The 19714-nt window shown below is 41.0% G+C and overlaps 1 protein-coding gene and 1 non-coding gene across 3 annotated transcripts in view; one reads left to right on the forward strand and one right to left on the reverse strand.

The window, feature by feature from the left end:
• The first annotated feature begins 41 nt into the window (after nt 1-41).
• RCAN3 (RCAN family member 3) overlaps nt 42-19714 on the forward strand; it is a 31755-nt gene continuing 12082 nt past the window's right edge. The window contains exons 1-2 of one of the 2 annotated variants that reach the window (XM_068539173.1): nt 42-308; nt 7446-7697. In XM_068539173.1, coding sequence (XP_068395274.1) covers nt 7503-7697 — 195 coding nt within the window. In that variant the 5' untranslated portion in view covers nt 42-308; nt 7446-7502. Of the gene's footprint in view, nt 309-7442; nt 7698-19714 lie in introns of both variants that reach the window. The other variant, XM_068539172.1, reaches the window with a different exon arrangement.
• On the reverse strand, nt 16864-16936 carry TRNAS-GCU (transfer RNA serine (anticodon GCU)). Its single transcript has one exon. It is a non-coding gene; the product is annotated as a tRNA-Ser (tRNA).

Raw genomic sequence — 19714 nt, forward strand, 5'->3', positions numbered from 1 at the left:
GCGCGCGCTCGCCGGAGGTGGGGCGTGGGGGGCGGGGCGGAGCCGCGCGGGGCCGGGCGTGCGCGCGCGACGCCGACGGCCTCACTCTACAGGACGCGGCTCGCGCCCCGGCCGAGGCGGTCGCTCCCGAGGGCGTCGAGGGCGTGGCGGCTAGGCTCTGGGCAGCGGGCACCTAACAGACTGTACTCCGGCGGCCGCTCGCGGCGTCTCCCCAAGCGCGGCCCCTCGCGGCGCCCCGTCTCCCGCGTAGCCCGTCCGGCCGTCCCGGCCTCTCCTTGCCTGCCTGCCTGCGGCGGCCACGGGAGCAGGTGAGTCTCCCCTTCGCAGGGTGGGGCCGGCACCCGGCTCTCGGGAGGATGGGGGGCACTGGGTGTGGCAAGTTAAAGAAAGAAACGGTCCGCAGGTGCCCGGTAGGGGTGGGCGCTCCTGTGCCCGAGAACCCAGAGATGCTGCGCCTTTGCCTTCCGGGTCCAGCCCCTCTGGCGTCCAGGCTCTTCTCTGACAGCTCTGGGGTCGTGTCTTGGAAAACAAAACCAAGAAAAATGTTGTCTCTCCCAACAGCTGTTTGACTTTTTGAAAAGCTGACAGAGCCGACGTGCTCCTGAAGGCAGAAGGGTGCAGTCCAGGGGCGACCAGAAGTTGGAAGCCCCTCCTTTTTTCTTGCTCTCCTTCCTCCGTGATGCGCGGGGTAACCATCGCATTACCTATTCGATAACTTCTTGAAACTTGTCTGTCTGCTTCCATCTGCTGCCGGGACCAATAGAGCAGTAGTGATCCGTTTTCAGGTTGCTTCGTCCCAGCTTCCGTGCAAAATCTGATCAGCTCCTTCAGGGATTAGGAGTCTAGTGCAAGGAGCAGTTCAGATCCGTGTTGCAGATACAAACTAGGATTATTTAAAGTGATGTTTTAGTGCAGTGCTCAAAGCCAGAAGTATTTGCTCCTTCTTGTTGAAAGTTACCTAGCACACCACATTTATTCGAACGTTTAATAGAAGTCTCTGCATTTCATAGAAGTCTCAGATGTACAATTTCATAAGCGATTAACTTATTTGTAGCTGTGATTACAATAGGATTTAAAGTGATTAATTTTAAGACTGTTTCATTAGCTCTGATTCAAAATACTAAATTGTAAAAACACACAATACTGAGACTCAGATGTTTGTGTATCAACTAAGTTCGTGCTTTTTGGTGGGGATATTATATTGGTTTTCTAGAAATGGATTTTTGATGCAGGAAGACAGTGAAAGGCCTGAAAACTCAGAGCCCCTTCTTTAGCCACGCTGTCAGCTTTATGTTTTACCAGGTTGGCAAAGCTTTTCTTTCTTAGCGTGGGAAGAGATTTCAGTGCTTTTCAGGAAAACAAGATTTGTCCCACTATTGAATTGTAACATATGTAAAGCTTTTAAATGTGTTCATGTTAAGGATTACAAATGAGTACAAATTTTGTATGGTACTAGAGGATATGTTGGTTGAAAGACTTAGGCAAAACATCATGAAAAATAGTGTGATTTGGAAATCTGTTAGGCTGAAGCCTGTGAAATAATGGGAGGTCTAAAGTTCAACACCATTTGTTATTTAGACCCAAAGAACTACAGAAGGTGGAGGTCAGACAGTGGATCTCCACTTTTCCCCTAGAATGTAGAGGTTATAGTGAGAGGAAATGAATTACATACAGCGAAACAAATAGCATCAGTCTTTATATCTCTACTTCAATTATTCTTTAAAACCTGTTATTTTCATTTGTTCTGACAAATGTGAAAAGAGGGCATAGGTCATTGAAACATATGAAATTCAAAAATCTAATTTTCATCTTTACTGTTGCACCATTTTTTTTTCTCACCACAGCTACTAAAAAGTAGTAAGATTCTATCTAAAAGTAGTGAGTGGGGAGGAAGTGGGAGATAGAGGCTTGTAGGATAGCTATTCAGAACCCCCGCATTGACAATGCAGAGGGTTTTTTTTAAAAAAGAAATTTAGTCTAAATTTATAATTTAGATGTTTTTAAAAGGTATTTAGTAGTTCAACATTATCTGTGAGCATTTTCCTCATTTTATATTGAGAGGACAAATGTAATACAAAAAGCCAAGTGACTGTTCCAAGGTTATTCAGCAGGGCACTTGTAGAGCTGGAAATGGGGTATTTGTTTGCTTCCAGTATTGATCAGTAGCATTTTGAGCACATCAAAACATAATAAAGTGCATCTAGCTAAGGTATTTTAAATATGCACCAAGTTGAGAAGCATACTATTTTGAAAAATTATTATTTTTTTAATCCTGGAGGAGGAGGAGGAATTTACCTTTTCCTGATCAGAATTTAAAATGCAAAGTCAAATCCATGTGCTTGACATTTTCCCCTGATGGATTACTTCTGTCACAAGGCTTGTAGCAGAGCAGAGGGTCATGCTACTTGGAGTTTTCCACTCATTTGATATTTCCATGAAGAAACAATTTGCCAGAAGCCAGCCACAGCTACCGTTGCGCTGCAGATGATGCTAAACCCTGATTAGCACAGACCTTTGCTTACAAAAGCTGGTGGATATTGGTTCAGCCCTTTCCAATCAATATCTCCCTGAGTTAGTAAACTGAGGGACAGCTTAGTCTTGTAGGAGTTGCAGTGGGGCAGAGTTAGCGACAACTCCAGTAATATCAGCATAGAAGCTGTGTACTTCTGTAAATTTTTTTCTTTTCCTTAATAAAACCAAACAACTTTTTAAGTACCAGCTGAGTTACCTTATAAGATGATTTCTTTACAGATGTGCTAGGATTGTCTTTTCCAATGGTTGACTCTGATCATATCTCTCTGTTCAAATCTAGCTACATTTATGATGTCAGAAAATTGTGAAATGGTTGACGATGTTGACTTAAGCTTTATCCAAAAAAGTCTCATGGCAGGCCTTTAGCAAGAGAACCATCATATGAAAGACAACATCTCTAATACTGTGTGCACTGAATTACAACATAAAATTCTTTGAGGCCCTTAAAAAGTGCACCATGGCCTTTGTTCAGCTAGCTCTCTGTTTTTAAATCTTTAAATGGTTTCATACTGGAGCTATATTACAACTACCAGTGGTTGCTCTGGAGCTGATTTTATTGATAGATCTGCAACTGAACAGTTTTCTTGAAATGATACAAAGTGTTAGTTTTATTTTTTTAGTTTTATTTTTGTATCCTTTTTGTTGCTTGGAATTAGATCATTTGGGTGTGTATTTTTCTCATTTTGTTATTTTAATATCAGTTCCACCAAAGGTTCTGATATTATTGGGATCCTTTCGACCCAACAATACATTGACATAGATTGTGCCTATGTAAAAATAACTAGTTATTGACCACCAACTGTATGCAAAGCATTATTCTGAGCACCCAGCATGTATTCTCTCATTTAATGCTTCTAACATCGTTATTGGATAAGGATTACTATTATCATCCCCATTTTATAGTTGAGGAAACAGAAAGGGAGGCAAAGTAATTTACCTAACATAGAATACAGGGGACAGAGTTTAAATCAAGAGGAGTCTGATTATGGAGCCTGAATCTTTCTGAGATATATTTAAATATTGTTCAAACTTGTTTGCAATTACTATGGTATTTCATTAATCCATCCTTTTAAGCTGTATCAAATATACACTACTGTATAAGTGAAGAAAATATAACAGTACTGTAAAGATTATTGAAATATCTTGGGACAAAATGCAAATCATTTAACAATAATGTAAAAAAATTGAAGGGAAAATACCTATAAAGATATTATAGGGAATAACTGACAAAATTTGAAAATCGACTCTGATTTAGATAAAAGTATTATATCAGTGTTAAAGTACTTGGTTTTGATAATTGAACTGTAGGTTGTATGAGAAAATGATCTTGTTCTTATACACTGAAGTATTTGAGAGTAAAGGGGGCATACCCTATCTTAGTCTCAATGGTTTGGGGGAAAATGTATATGTATAAAAATGAGAGAATGATTTTTAAAATAGGCAAAAATGTAAGTAATTGTATACAGGAAAAGGGTACGCAGGAATTCCTTGTACTATTCTTGCAACTTTTCTGTTTGAAATTATATCAAAAGAAAAAGTTACCCCAAAATGAAGGTAGAAAACAGGAAATGAAGGTGTAACATTCTAAGAATTTTTTTTTTTAAGTCAGGTGAAGGATTGTTTCTTGTGCTCTGATTTTTTTTTTTTAGAGGTTGGAGGAAGGAACTTGAGACAAACAGAAAATCTTATCAAAAATAGCTTGACTTTCTCAAATTTCAAAATCTAGCCATTCAGAGCTCCCTAACTCTCCAGCCAGGCCAGGTGTTTTCCTCACCTCTTTTTAATGGGGAGGGGGAGGATAAAGACGTTAGTGTCTCAGAGATAAGAGGTAAAGACAGCCCACTTTTAGTGATACTGAAAGTTAAATTAGGTTGGTTATATCATTTCCCTGCCTAAAACCTTCAATGCCATGCTAATATTGACTAATTTTTATGTCAGAACTCTGTAACCCTACTTTCCAGGCAGCCTGGCCCAAACCTACCTTTCTCGCTTTGTTTCGTGCCATCCCCACCAAACCTGGTCCACTCTGGCCGCACCAGATCTCATGATCCTGTGCCTGCTCCTCGTTGTGTCTTCCTGCCTTTGTCCATGAACTGTTGGCTTCGCCGGGAATGCACCCCATTCTTTTCCTGCTGAAATTCTGTTCATCCTTTAAGTCTAACCATAACCTCCTTTGGGGAAGCTGTCTCTAATCTCATGCAGGATTAAATTTTCCTTTGTCTGTGCTGCCGTATCAGAGGGGTGAACACAATACTACCTGCTTTCGGTTCAGTAATCCTTATTAAGCATATACTCTGAGCTAGAAACTGTGCCAGGGACTGGGGATTCAAAGGTACTGAAGCTCTGGTAGCTTAGGAGTGATTTGTAAACAAATAATCAAGTACATAACAGAAATGAACAAAGCTACGGACTCTAGCTGACAACTTAGTCTTAAAGAAAAGATTACAGGGCTTCCCCGGTGGCACAGTGGTTGACGGTCTGCCTGCCAGTGCAGGGGACACGGGTTCGAGCCCTGGTCTGGGGGGATCCCACATGCCGCGGAGCGGCTGGGCCCGTGTGCCACAGCTACTGAGCCTGCGCGTCTGGAGCCTGTGCTCCGCAGCAGGAGAGGCCACGATAGTGGGAGGCCCGCGCACCGCGATGAGGAGTGGCCCCTGCTCGCCGCAACTGGAGAAGGCCCTCGTACAGAAACGAAGACCCAACACAGCCATAAAAATAAAAAAAATTTTTTTTAAAAATTTAAAAAAAAGAAAAGATTACAACGGAAGTCACAGTGAGATACCATTTTCCCCCCAGCACGCCCCTTTCCAGATCGGAGATTTCCAGCACAATCATCTACTTAAAGGAATAAGTTTTAAACAGTTGTAGCACCAGATAGGTATATTCAAAGGAAAGCTAAAAATACAAGTCTAGAACTCAGGAGAGAGAGGTGGAGTTCAGTGTGCACAGGCAGGAAAGACCTGGGGGCAGATGAGAATCTTTCGGGATCCTGTCGTTTTTCAACGCACCATCCCCTCCGATGCCCAAGATTCTGCTCTTGCTTCCCCCTCAATTTCGGTGACATCTTTCCCGGCTTAAGAATTATTGAAGCGAGAGACTGTATTGATATACACGTGTTGTGTGTGTGAACCCCGGGGAAGCAGGAAACAAAGTTGAGAAACACTGGTGGTGGAGTAGTTAAAATGCTTGGGCCTGGATAAAACCACCCAGGAAGAGTAAGATGAAGAAGAGGATGGGGTTGAAACCTCGAAGAGACGTTGTAAAGGGTGAGTAGGGAAAGAGGAGCCAGTGACAAGGGCAGCTGGCAAGGAAGGAGAGCCAGGAAAGACGGAGCTCGGGAAGGGCAGGGGCACAGAGACATCCCAGAAGGAATGGGTAGGCGGTGGGTCCCAAGCTGCAGAGACAGGCAGAGGCCTGGGGTTAGGACACCACGAAGAGGCTGTTGCCGTCCAGTGGGGGCAGTTTTAGCTGGAGGTGGGGGGGCAGGAGTCCAGCTGCCCTGAATTCAGGGGTGACTGGAGTTCAGGAGACTCCTCTTCCCAGGAAGCTGGTAGGAAAGGGGAAGCAGAGACAGAGGGAGGTAGATCGAGGGGCAGGCAGACTCCAAATGGAAGGTTTTCTTTTTTCAAGATTGGGCCGGGGTGGGGTGGGGAACCTTGAAGAGGTATGTTTGCTGAAGAAGAGGAATGAATGAGTGGAGACGGAGAAATTAAAAGTATAGGAGCCAGTTAATGGAACAAGGTCCCTTTGGGGTATTATTGAAGGGAAGAAATTCTTGCTTTGGTGGGATCTCCTTGAGGATAGGAACCATGTTTTATTCATCTCATAGCTCCGTGTACCTGGCATGCAGTAGACACTCGGAAAATGTTTCTGAAAACAAGTAAAGATTTTACTTTTTAGAATTAGTCTTTCCTGATTGATATAGTGGAATAACGGGGAAAAAAATCACTATTTTTTCCCATAATTAACATTCTGTACTGCTTTCTATATAAGCAATATATTTGCAACTTCATGTTCTTTGAAATAAAAGAGAAAATCACAAAGGTAATATTGAGGTAGTAATAATCATGCTCACTTAATTTTTCTGTGCCTGATAAGTATTACTTAAATTCCAGCATCTTGAAATGTGTTATGTTCAAGGCACTCTGCTTGGTGGGTGTGGAGTGCAGTTCATCAGAAGAGAAAAAAATGCACATAAACAGTCCTATAAGACAGACTCTGTTCATTATTTAACAGTGGGACACTATCAGCTCCATGCTTTGGGGTTAAAATTATTGATTTTTAAGCATTCAGAGAAAGGACATTTTAAAAATTGTCTTCTATGTCAGATTTTGCCTGTTGTAAATATTTCTGATATTAGCAAAGACCAACTTTGTATAGAACTTTTGGTTCTGTGTAACTTAGTTCTTCGAGAGTGTATTCAAAAAGAACAAAAAATTGGTTAAAAAAGGTAAAGTCAGCTTATTGCAGACCATATTTTAGGGTGCAGATGGTGAGTGAATCAGTGTGGGTTTTATTCTGCTCTGCCAATTTCAGTGTTGCAGACCTAAATCCCAAACAAATATGCAAAGGCAGTTCTGGTTCACATTTTCCTTCCTACTGCTTGTAAACTGGTGTACATGTTGATAATATTTCATTTCGTATTATTCCCCCAGCTCCATTTCACTAGAAAACTTGCAGCCTTTTTTTCGGAATATGTCGCTGCCAGTGAAATATATTACATAAAGTATGCTAAGCAAAGCAAATTAGTAGGTATAGAATTCATTTATGAGGACTGTAATGAGGTTTAAACTTTGATTGATCTTTCCTGAATAAAATTGCTTCATTTGATGAGTCGCTGTCTTGAGAATTAATTGGAGCGTTATTGGGCCTTCAAAGTCTTACCTCTGTTGTTTTCTTTTTTTTAACAGTAGATGCCTGGTAGACATCTTAGAACTTTAAGAACGGAAAAGACCTGCTTTTAGGGGATAATGCTGAGGGACACTATGAAATCTTGGAATGATAGCCAGTCAGATCTCTGTAGCAGTGACCAAGAGGAAGAAGAAGAGATGATTTTTGGTGAAAATGAAGATGATTTGGAAGAAATGATGGATTTAAGTGATCTGCCTACCTCACTTTTTGCTTGCAGTGTCCATGAAGCTGTGTTTGAGGTGCCAGAGCAGAAGGTAAGCGTGTACCCTACCTTGCCCTGCCTTTGGTAGTGTGTTAAATGTGTGCGGGTTTGGGGAAACAGCACGTGGCTGCCCGTTTGCAAAGTTTATTACTGGTCCGTGACAGGTAGAGAAGTGTGCACCAAACTTTAGACATTGCTGGGGCATTTTTATTATGCTTTATGAGACTATCAGTCTGCAACAGATAGGAAATATTTAAAATCCAGTCCTTCCCCACAGGCATTTTGAGAAGTACTGGGTTCTAGCGAACTCTGAATCAAGTCCTGTTAAGTTCATCCATTTATTCATGCAGTCATTCATTTTTGGAGCCTGTGGTTAAAGAGAAGCTAAGTGATTTTTAGCCTGGCTTCCTATTACTTGGGAGTAAATTCACAAAAGAAGGAATTATTTTAAGCCTTTTTCTAGGGCTAATTACATAATTAGGACTATTTATGATTTCATTTTAACAGAGTTGTTAGTATTTCTTCTTTTACTTTCTACAGCCTGGCCAGGGCAAAATGATTGAGTTTATTTTTTTAAAAGGTTACTCTTCTTTAGTTCATTCATTATTTAACTGGAAAAAGAGATTGTGTGTGCGCTTTTGGTTCCGTCGTGACCTCACAAAAGCTTGTGGGTCTTAGTCCTACAAAAGTAAAATATTTCTGCCACTGGTATGAATTTTGCATGTTCTAAGACTTCGTTTAAAAATCCTATCATGATCCTTTTAATTTGCTATCTATGCCCTCAAAGTATTTTCCTTCCAGTGACTCTCATGGAGCAGAACTTGATATAGTTTGACTCAGTACGTACTTGAGTGCTCCAGTGTGCAAGGCACTGTACCAGTTGCTTCAGGGAATTTAAACAGCTTCTGCCACAGAGAGTTTACAGCCCTGCAGTGGAGATGATCAGTAATTTGATGTAAGATAGAATACTCGTGCCTTTAGAGACACTTGAAAGTACTGAGGTAACAGAGGAGTAGGATCACAGCCAGCTGGAATGAAAGATCTCACGGGGAGACGGCATTGCAGAGGAGCTGTGTGAGTTGGGTAGGAGTTTAGCAGGGAAGGGAAAGGCAATTCCAGCCAGAGGGAACAGAATGAGCGAAAGAGCTGAATCAGGAGAGCATGGACCGCTTCCTGCAGGGAGTAGCGAGCAGTTCTGTGTGGCTGGCACTGAGGTGAGATGTAGCCACAGTCAAGAGCAATCGGGCTGGGAAGGTGAGTGTGGGGCACCCTGCAGACTCAAGGAGCTTGCCCTTCTGTGGTCAGTAGCCTCTGAGCAAAGGAGTGGCAGTCAGAATTACACATTGGGAAGGTCAGCCACAACCTGTGAAGGGCAGAGTGGTGGCAGGAGAGCCAAAAGCAGGGCCCGTTGGGGTGCGCTTGTGGAAACCAGCCTAGAGGTGCAGGAGACCTGGAAGGGGAGCGGGAGAGGGTGGCAGCCGCCAGGTTTTTACCGTTTGGGTTTGTTTTCATTTACAAATGCTATTTTCTTTCCCAAGTTCAGTCACAGTGTAGACATTGTGAAATCATACTTCCTAGTTTTCTCATACGTTTTAAGAGCTCTAAATTTTCATGTAATAAATAATTACATTGACTTTGTTGTTTGTTGTTGTGAGAAACCACATGTATTGCTAGTTTATCTTAAAATTCGTAAGAATTTTTCAAGAAACCTCACAATCTTATCTGTCCCAGGTTTTTCTTTTTATACTGTAGCCTAGGGATTTGTTTAACTTGCTGAAGTGATGATTTCTGGTTGGTTTTCAATTTTTCAACCACTTGAGGTTGTATCTAACCTAAATTTATATTGGAAGTCATATCACCAGAAATTCTAGCAGCAGTTCAGTGGACTTCACATTACATACCGTTCTTAACTCATAGTAAATTTCATATAAAAACCTTCATGATAATATCTGAAGCTGCAGAATATAAAATGTTTATATAATAAAATTATATATGGATCATTAATTGGATATAAAGTGTAGGGAGAATCAAATGTTTTCTTTATAGTTTGCTTCTCACTATCAGTGTCTTATTTTGCTTTCGTTTCTTCTGGAATAACCTGTTTGTGCAGGTCATCCACATACGTGCAAAAAACAAAGCAAAACAAAAACCACGTCTGACGGATTATGGGCAGAATAATTCTGATTGCAGTTAAATGCTTTATTTTCAAAAGAAATTTAGTTTTTTCTCCTGGTTTGAAAAGGTTTTTGTCTTGATAATTTTATAATTGTTGGAATGAGCTTTTACCCTCTTTTGAATGGTAGACTGAGTAACACAGGTGCCATTGTCATGTGAAGGTGAATCTTCATTTTAGATCGCTGGATTTGGGCTCTACGTTTTCATCAGTTTTTCTTGAAAATTGCGTGAGGTGGGGGAGGAAGAGTAAAGAATATAGTAAACTGTAAGAAGAGTAAACCGAGGAAAAGGCTTATCTCGTGATTTCTGTTTCTGCAGCAGCACGGTCGCTAGTTTTTATACATGTGCTCAGCTAATCAGTGGCTCCATCTGGAGCACTGCACGTTTAGTACCTAATTTTTCTGTAACAGATTGGAATTTGTTCCAGTGTGATTTTATTAACTTGACATTTTTAACCCCAGTTTTCCCTTTCTTAAAAGAAGGAAAAATTGAGCAGCCTTCTGGTTTGAACATGAGAGGTCTTCAAAATGCAATTTAGGTTTTTATGATGGGAGAAACTGGAGTGATTCTCCTTTCTGATTTAGGTCTGTGTGTCTGAGGGGACTCAGTAAATGTTGATGCGAAGCAGCATTCCAGATAGGACTGACTTTATAAAGAAACGCATGTGGCTTTTGGATTAGTCTCTTCGCAAAGCACTACCCTTCGCACATGAAACTGTTTCCACTGACCTACTCACCATACGACATTTGATTTATTTTTCTAATGATGATGGTTGGGGTATATTAAGACATCTCTACTTGCTCTCCTGGTCCTGCTTTTTGATCAGTGACACTTAGCATCTAATACAGTTCCCAGTACGGGGCAACACCTGTTAAATGTTTGTTGAATGAATGGATTATGTAAGATGTTTGTGGAGGATTAGTGATACAGAGCTGTGGTAGAGAAACAGACTTATAAGCTGAGTGAGGTTAAGTAGTATGTAGGAGATTTAATCTGAAATTGTGATTTCAGATACACTGGCGCAAATTCTTCTGTGGTCTGTATAATCATATGCATAATATAATCTTTCTGTCGAGCATTTGGTTTCTATACCCTCCATTTAAAGAAGAATAGAAAATATTACTTAAGAAAAATAAATGATATCTGGAAGTTAACTGAAATACCCTGAGTCTCTGGTTTTTAGACCTAATCAATTGTTGAGTGTTTCTAATACAACCTTCAATCCAGGAGAAATAAATCTTTTGAGGAAAGTGATTTGTTTTAAATTTGAGAATTGAAAAAGGGGATTCAAAGGAAGAATGTTAAAGTGAACTGTATTTTTAACAGTGCCTAGAACATAATATGGTTTCAGTAAATATTTGTTTAATTGAATCTGTAGTGCCATTCTGGCCAAGAATTAGTAAAAATTTAGTTAACTTCGAGGCTAGATTAAACACTAGAGAATCATAGAAGTTTAGAGCTGGAAGAAATCCTAGCCAAGTCTCATACAGTAGTTTCAGAGTAACACAGTAATTGAGCTTGCTTTAGAACCCATTTTTCAGTTGTACACTGAAAACTACAAAGCATTGCTGAAAGAAATTAAAGACAACACAAATAAATGGAAAGATATTCATATCCGTGGACTGGAATACTTAATATTGTTAAGATGTCAGTGCTGCCTAAAACAGTCTACGGATTTGGTGCAATCCCTATCAAAATCCCAAAGATGTTTCCTGCAGAAATAGAAAAACTCATCCTAAAATTCATAGACTCTCAAGAGACCCCCAAATAACCAAAACAATTTTGAAAAAGAACAAAGTTGGAGGACTCACACTTGCTGATTTTAAAACTTAATACAAAGCTGTAGTAATCAAAGCAGTGTGGTACTTACTTGTCATTTATATCTCAATTAAAAAAATAACAAACAGTATGGTACTGGTATAAAGATAGACATATTAACCAATTGAATAGAACAGAGAGTCCAGAAATGAATCCTTGCATATATGGTCAAATGATTTTCAGCAAGGATACCAAGACCATTCAACGGGGAAAGGACAGTCTTTTCAACAAATAATGCTGGGAAAACTGGATATCCACATGCAAAAGAATGAAGTTGGACCCTTACCTTACACCATATAGAAAAATTAATTCCAAATAGATCAAAGACCTAAATGTAAGAGCTAAAACTGTAAACTCTTAGAAGGAAACATAGAGGGAAAGCTTCTTGACATTGGATTTGGCATTAATTTCTCAGATATGACACCAAAAGCACAGACAACAATAGAAAAAATAGATAAATTGGCCTTTATCAGAATTTAAAACATGTGCAGAGAATATTTTCAAATCGTATATCTGATAAGGGATTAATACCCAGAATATATAAAGAACTCCTAAAATTCAACAACAAAAACCAAAGGGGGTATATACAACTAATTGAAAAATGGGCAAAAGATTTGAATAGACATTTCTCCAAAGATGTATAAATGGCCAATAAGCCCATGAAAAGATGCTCAACATCATGAATAATTAGGGAAATACAAATCAAATTCACAATGAGATACTTCACACCCATTATTGACAAGGATATGGAGAAATTGGAACCTTTTATGCATTGCTGGCGGGAACATAAAATGGTATGACTGCTGTGGAAAATGGTATGGCAGTCCTTCAAAGAATTAAGCATAGAATTACCATACGATCCAATGATTTTGCTTCTAGGTATATACACAAAAGAAAGCAGGGACTCCAACAGATATTTGTACACCAATGTTCACAGCAGCATTATTCACAATAGGCAAAAAGTGGAAACAACTCAAATGTCTATCAACGGATAAGTTAATAAACAAAATGCAGTGTATACATACAATGGACTATTATCCAGACTGAAAAACGAATGAAATTCTGATATTGTGGATGAACCTTGAAAGACATTATGCTAAGTGAAATAAGCCAGACACAAGAGGATAAATATTGTATGATTCTACTTACATGAGACAGAAAGTAGAATGGTGGTTGCCATGGGCTGTGAGAAGTGGGGAATTGGGAGTTACAGCTTAATGGGTACAGAGTTTCAATTTGGGATGATGAAAAGTTCTGGAGATGGGTAGTGGTTATGTACAGCAGTGTGAATATACTTAATGCCACTGAATTGTACACTTAAAAATGGTTAAAATGGTAAATTTTGTGTTTTGTATATTTTACCACACCAAAAGAAATGCAACTCCCCCTTTTTCTTGACTTTATCATTCTTTGTAATATGCTTTTATACATATATAATACATATAAATATGTACATATGTGTGTGTACTATGTATGTGTATATGTATGGGCACCTCTTTTGCCCCACTTTGCATGCTTTTGGCCCACGTTTTCACTCCACCTGTTGTGAGAGTACTCACCTGTGTGCAGGTGTAACCTCACAGCAGCTGGCCTCCGTGGCACTATGGATATCGTGCTCTTTGTCCCAGTGTTTCTCTGCTGACTGTGCACAGATGCTCGTCCGTATCGATGCAGGTGCAGACGTAGCAGTGTGAGGGAGTTAATTAACATCTCACAGGGCAAGCCTTGACCAGTGGGGGGCTGAAGCCAGTGAATAAGTCCCTTCTCCTCTACTCTCCAGCCACCAATTCCTTGGCTTCTAGCTCCTCAAGAGTGCTCCTAGCAGGATCAAGCCCCAGTTGCTCACAGAGGTGACCAGCTTGGTAACACAACCTGGACAGAAGGAGGACGGGCTTTCCCTTCTTCCCTGTTCCCACCTTGTCACATGAGGTCACTTCCCAAAACAAGCTCCCTGTGTGTGCCCTTGCCTTGGCCTCTGCTTTCACAAGGAGCCCAGGGAGGACACGGGTGAATAACTTCCAAGTTTGGTTATTCCTCCTGTGTAAAGGCACTGTCTCAGGCTCTCAAAACAGGGGCAATTTTTAGCTTGTGCAAAAAGGATAAAGACTAATATAAAGAAAAACCACATGCCCACCCAATTTAGCAAAGAAAATTTGACTAATAAATTGAACTCCTTTTGTCTTCTCCCAGAGGTAAGCGTTATCCTGAACTCCGTGTTTATCATTTCCCATGCAATTTTAACTTTTTATTAAGTTTAACCATATGAAATTGGTGTATCTGTAGGCCAAAATGGTCAAATACAGGTTTCCCCCTTTCTGCAAAAGTAGAGTGTTTCTACAAAACCTTTTGTAAGCTGAAATGGTATAAAATGAAGAAGCAATTCCTTAGGGCACATCTTACCAAAGGATGCACAGAATAAATCGAGGTAAAGCACAGATGCTCACAGACACAGTTCAAAGCTAGGGTGGCTTGAGATGCTGAGATGCTAAGGATAGTTCCCCAGGAAGGAGCTTGGTGGTGCCACTCTCACCGCTTGCGGTGTGCACTGCCTCTATAACAGCTGCTGCAAAACAGATGCTGAATGCGATTTTCGCCTTTTTTTTTGTAAAAGGGAAACATCCTCTTTGGATTTCTTTCAGTTAGCGAAAACAGGTACTAATATAGGTCTTTTGTAAAAGCAAAGCAGCATAAAGCAAACTTTCAAAAAGTGGTGGATACCTGTATTGGCATTTCTTCTGGTTCAACCAGAATACTGTGTGTATGTATGTATACTATTTTTAAATTTTGCTCTGTTTGCAGTTGACATGATTGTCTATTTAGAAAGGAATCTACATAAAAACTCTTAGAACTAATAAGTGAGTTTAAGAAGGTTGTAAGATACAGGGTCAATATACAAAATCAACTATATGTCTCTATACTAGCAGTAAACATTTGGAAATTGAAACTTAAAAAACATTACAGTAGCACCATGAAATACGTAAAGATAAATCCAACAAAATATGTGCAGGATCTGTATGCTGAAAACTATAACACTAATGGAATACATAGAATTTTACATTATTTAAAATTTTCTATAAATGGCATAATTATATGGCTTTTTCTCCATGTTATATTTGTAAGATTTTTGTTTTTTAAATACCATGACTCTCCCTTTTGCTCTGCAAAGTTTTGTGTTTTTTAAAATTAATTAATTAATTTTTGGCTGCATTGGGTCTTCGTTGCCGCGCACGGGCTCTCTCTAGGTGTGGTGAGCAGGGGCTACTCTTCGTTGCGGTACGCGGGCTACTCTTCGTTGCGTTACGCGGGCTTCTCATCGTGGTGGCTTCTCTTGTTGCGGAGCACGGGCTCTAGGCGCGCGGGCTTCAGTAGTTGTGGCTCGTGGGCTCCAGAGCGCAGGCTCAGTAGTTGTGGTGCAGCTAAGCGCGGGCTTAGTTGCTCCACGGCATGCGAGATCTTCCCGGACCAGGGATCAAACCCATGTCCCCTGCATTGGCAGGCGGATTCTTAACCACTGTGCCACCAGGGAAGTCCCCTATATTTGTAAGATTAATCCATGTTGAGATATGTGTTCAGTGTCCCTTGCTGTATACTGTCCTGTTTTACAAATATACCATTCTTTATTTACCCATTCTAATGTTGGACATTTAGGTTATTTTTGAGATGTTGTTATTGCAACAGTGATGTTGTAAATGTTCTGTATGTGTCCTGTATATGTGAGGGTGAGAGTGGGGGGTCTCCTCGGGGTATGTAAACAGGAGTGATGTTGCTGGCTTGTCAGTTTGCACATTTTCACCATCTTAGTGGAGATTGTCAGATAGTCTCTAAAGTTGTACCTGTTTGCATTCCTACCAGCCATGCAGAAGAGTTCCCATTGTTCCATCAATTGTTGCATCACCAATACTTTATACTTTCAGAATTGAAAATTCTTGCCAGTCTGGTAGTTAACATTTTTATTCCTTTTTAACACACTTTTGCATAAACTGTAGATGAATGCTTCTCAAATTTATCGCTTAGTGAAGGACCAGGTTTTTCCTCCAAACTGTCACAGATTTGTAAAATGCAATAAGAATGTCACAGCAGGGCTTCCCTGGTGGCGCAGTGGTTGAGAATCCGCCTGCCAATGCAGGGGACACGGGTTCGAGCCCTGGTCTGGGAAGATCCCACATGCCACGGAGCGGCTGGGCCGGTGAGCCACAATTGCTGAGCCTGCGCGTCTGGAGCCTGTGCTCCGCAACAAGAGAGGCCGCGATAGCGAGAGGCCCGCGCACCGCGATGAAGAGTGGCCCCCGCTTGCCACAACTGGAGAAAGCCCTCGCACAGAAACGAAGACCCAACACAGCCATAAATATAAAAAATAAATTAAAAAAAAAAAAAGAATGTCACAGCAGTGTAAACTTGCTAAAATGTTCCTAGACCCTTTCTCTCAATTTCTATACCAAACCTTGTTGTGGACCAGTAGCAAAGTTCATGGACTAGCGCTGGGTCCTCAGACCATCGCATCGGATGTATAACGTTCAGGAAATTACAAATATAAGATTTTGAAATGGAGAAGCTATCTTCAGTTATCTTCAATTATATTTGTAGCTTCCGTTGTAAATACTTTGTCTCAAAAACAAGAGTTAAAAAGGGTCTTAGGTCATTTAGGTAGGTATCCTAATTATCGGCCATATTGAGAGATCACTGAAGAGTCAGGTTAGCTGTCATGTTCTTAGAGACAATTGGTTTACAGATTCCACGTTCGATCTTGACTTGTGTATTCAGTAAGTGTTCACTGAGCATTGTGCCAGCCACAGTTAAAGTTCTGGGGAGACAGTGGTGAACACAGTGACTCTCCAGCCCTGATGGAACATTAAGGAGATAAAGATATTTAACATGCAAACAAGTGAATCAGAAGTTCAGATAATAACAAGTCTTGCTGTGAAGAAAATAAAATAGTGGAGGGGTAGAGAGTGACTTGATGGGTGACAGTTTTTAACTAGAGTGGTTGGGGAACGCCTGTCTGAAGAAGTGACGTTTGAAGTCACTGAATAATGAGAAAGAACCAGTATAATATTTAATACTTCCTATAATTTAATTGAGATTTATCCTAACATAATTTTTTAAATATTTATTTATTTATTTAGGCTGCTCTGGGTCTTAGTTGCTGCACGCGGGATCTTTGTTGCGGCATGTGGGCTTCTTAGTTGCGGCTTGTGGACTTCTTAGCTGTGGCATGGGGGATCTAGTTCCCCGACCAGGGATCAAACCCGGGACCCCTGCATTAGCAGTACAGAGTCTTACCCACTGGACCACCAGGGAAGTCCCCTAACATAATTTAAATAACTTTTCTCTAATGTGTCTATATAGTTGAAATGCCTTATAATTTTCTTTTTTATCTTTCTCAAAACAAATAATGCATTGAAGCTTTTTTTTCCCCACTAATCTCAATTTCAGTTGGAAAAGATCTGCCAGTCCCCAAATCAAGGTAGGATTTAAGGTCCTTGGGTTCTAAGAAACATCTAGATTACCCATGTGTATGTGTTTCTAATCTCTCCGAAGCAGGGTGCTCCCATGGGGGAGGGCGGGATAATTCAGGAGTGAGCGAGCTCCGATAGGCATGTGTGTCGCCTCTATACTGCCTGGCACACAGCCCAGCTTTTGAGCCTTGCTGTGCATTAAATATGTGATGAATAAAAAACTGGGAAGATTATCTACAGGGTCAGGGTACCAACACTCGCCAGCGTTTATGTTGAGCCCTCCTAAATTAATTTCAGTAACCATGTCTTTTCTGTTTGTTTTATTTTCTTATCTGATTTACATTTCTATATTTATAAGTTTTATAGGGCATATTATATTGGGATAGCACAACATATCCATAATATGTGTGTGTATGGGTATGTGTGTATGTATATAAATTTAAAAGTAGATAAATAAAGTATATTGGCAGTGCATATTGAAATACTTTTACTGGTTTGGGTGTACAAAGGACTTTTTTCCCAAAACCATTTTAAGAGTAAGTTGCCAGCAATTGTAGCCATCACCCACAATGTTTTAATTTGTATTTGCTACAAACAAGGGCATTCTAAGAGAAGAAACAAAATTCAGGAAATTAACATTGATACATTGTTCTAATTCTCTGACTACATTGATACATTGTTCTAATTCTCTGACCCCACTCAAATTTGCCAGTGGTTCCAGTAATGTCCTTTATAACAACAACAAAAATCCAGTCCCTTATCAAGCAGTGCGTTCAGTTGTCAGGTCTCTTTCAGTCTGAAACAATTCCTAGTCCTCCCTGCCTTTCAGGATGCTCACACTCTAGGAGACTGCAGGCTGATCGTTTTGTAGCCCGTCTCTCAGTTTGGGTTTGGCTGATGTTTCTTCAGGGTCAGAGTCAGGTTGTGCACCTTCGGCAGGAACATCATAGAAGTGATGCTGTCCTCTTCTCACATCCATCTTTAACCTGTCCTATTACTGATGAAATTCACTTTGAGCCCTTGATTAAGACAGTGTCTCCCAGGTTTCTGCACTGTCGAGTTATTCTTTTTTTCCTTGTAATTAATAAGTACTTTGTGGGAGTTACTATGAAAGTAAATATCCTGTATCCCCGTCAAGTTTTAAACATATTTACTCATATCAGCAAGATTCGTGGTTTCCTATTTCATTCATTGGTTATAATCTGTTACTGTCATGATTTTATGCTCACTTTCGTCCCAGGTTTGGCCAGCGCTTGCCCCTTCCAGGTGGTCTCTGTGTCTTTTTGACATGTGCCCATCACTCTTCGGGTACCTCTTTAAACTTTCTAGCATAACAAACTATTCCAGAATTATCTTGTACTCTCCCTGCCCCAGCGCTGGAATCAGCCATTCCTCTGAGGAGCCCTGATTCCTTTCAATGGGGAACAGTCATATTTAGGAGCTGAGATAGGAGTTAGCTGTGTGTGCCGGGTGCTCTCGGAGTCTCACTGTTCTTAAGCCTCTGGCACAGAGGTGGGAACTATGTGCATATGAACATATTTGCATACATACCTGTGTTCACACGTATACTTCCAACTCCAGTCCAACACTAAAGAATTGTTTCTAGTTTTCTTCCTTTTCAAATCTGTAACTCCTTTCTCTGACAGAGAGAAAACTAGTTTCCATTATCTTATTATAGTTACTTATTCAATCACTTCTTCTGTATCACCTTAAATTAAATCACCACCCACCCCGTTCCCATGAGGACACCCACCTGTGTTCCAACACCCCATGCCAGGTCCCACCCTGCACCCAGACCCACCACAGGAAAGTCCCCTTCACCCCACCTGTGTTCTGATACTCCCGCGGGTGCCCTCCTTACCCTGCTCGGGATCCAGTGTCCTGTGCTGCCCTCCTGCAGACACATCCCTACCCACTTGGGCTCCGAGCTCCAGGCTGGATTGCCTTCCTGAGCAGGTCCCCTCCTCAGCCTTCTCACGCCATCAGCCGCCCCTTTGCTGGATACCCTCCCTCTTGCCCTGCTCTGGGCAGTCTTCCCGCACGGACACCTTCCTCACCCCGCTGAGTTTCAGCGCCCTGTGTTGGGCTCCCCCTGTGTGGGCACACTGTTCTCATCCTTGTTGGGCTCCTGCACCCCATGCTGGGCCTGCCTCCCTCCCCGGTGTCTGCCCCCCCTAACCCACCTGTATCTGACACCCTGCTCCAGGCCGCTGAGGCCCCCTGCTCCCCATCAGCGTGGACACACCAACCTTACTTGGCTACACCTGAAGGCTTCTGAACCGAATGTTCAGGAAGAGGAAGGATGCCGTATTCTTTTTAAAGGAACAAATAATATACTTCCTTCTCAGACTTGTTTCTGACATTCTTTCAAGTTTACATGTCTTTGGAAAGATGGGTCCCTAACTTGAAAAATCACCTTCATTCTCTAATGTCCATGAAGAAAACACCACCAGAAAGGAAATGAACGTCCACCCTGGAATAAATCACACAATCAATATTGTTCCTTGTTTTAGCCTCAATATCTAAGATAGTACCTGACCTTATTGAATGAGTGAGTGGATGAACAGCGAGAAAGAATTTATCAAGACATGTACACACAAAGATCTAGATGGAGACCAAA

Source organism: Eschrichtius robustus, chromosome 3, assembly GCF_028021215.1.
Source record: "Eschrichtius robustus isolate mEscRob2 chromosome 3, mEscRob2.pri, whole genome shotgun sequence".
In the NCBI taxonomy this organism is placed as follows: Eukaryota; Metazoa; Chordata; class Mammalia; order Artiodactyla; family Eschrichtiidae; genus Eschrichtius; species Eschrichtius robustus.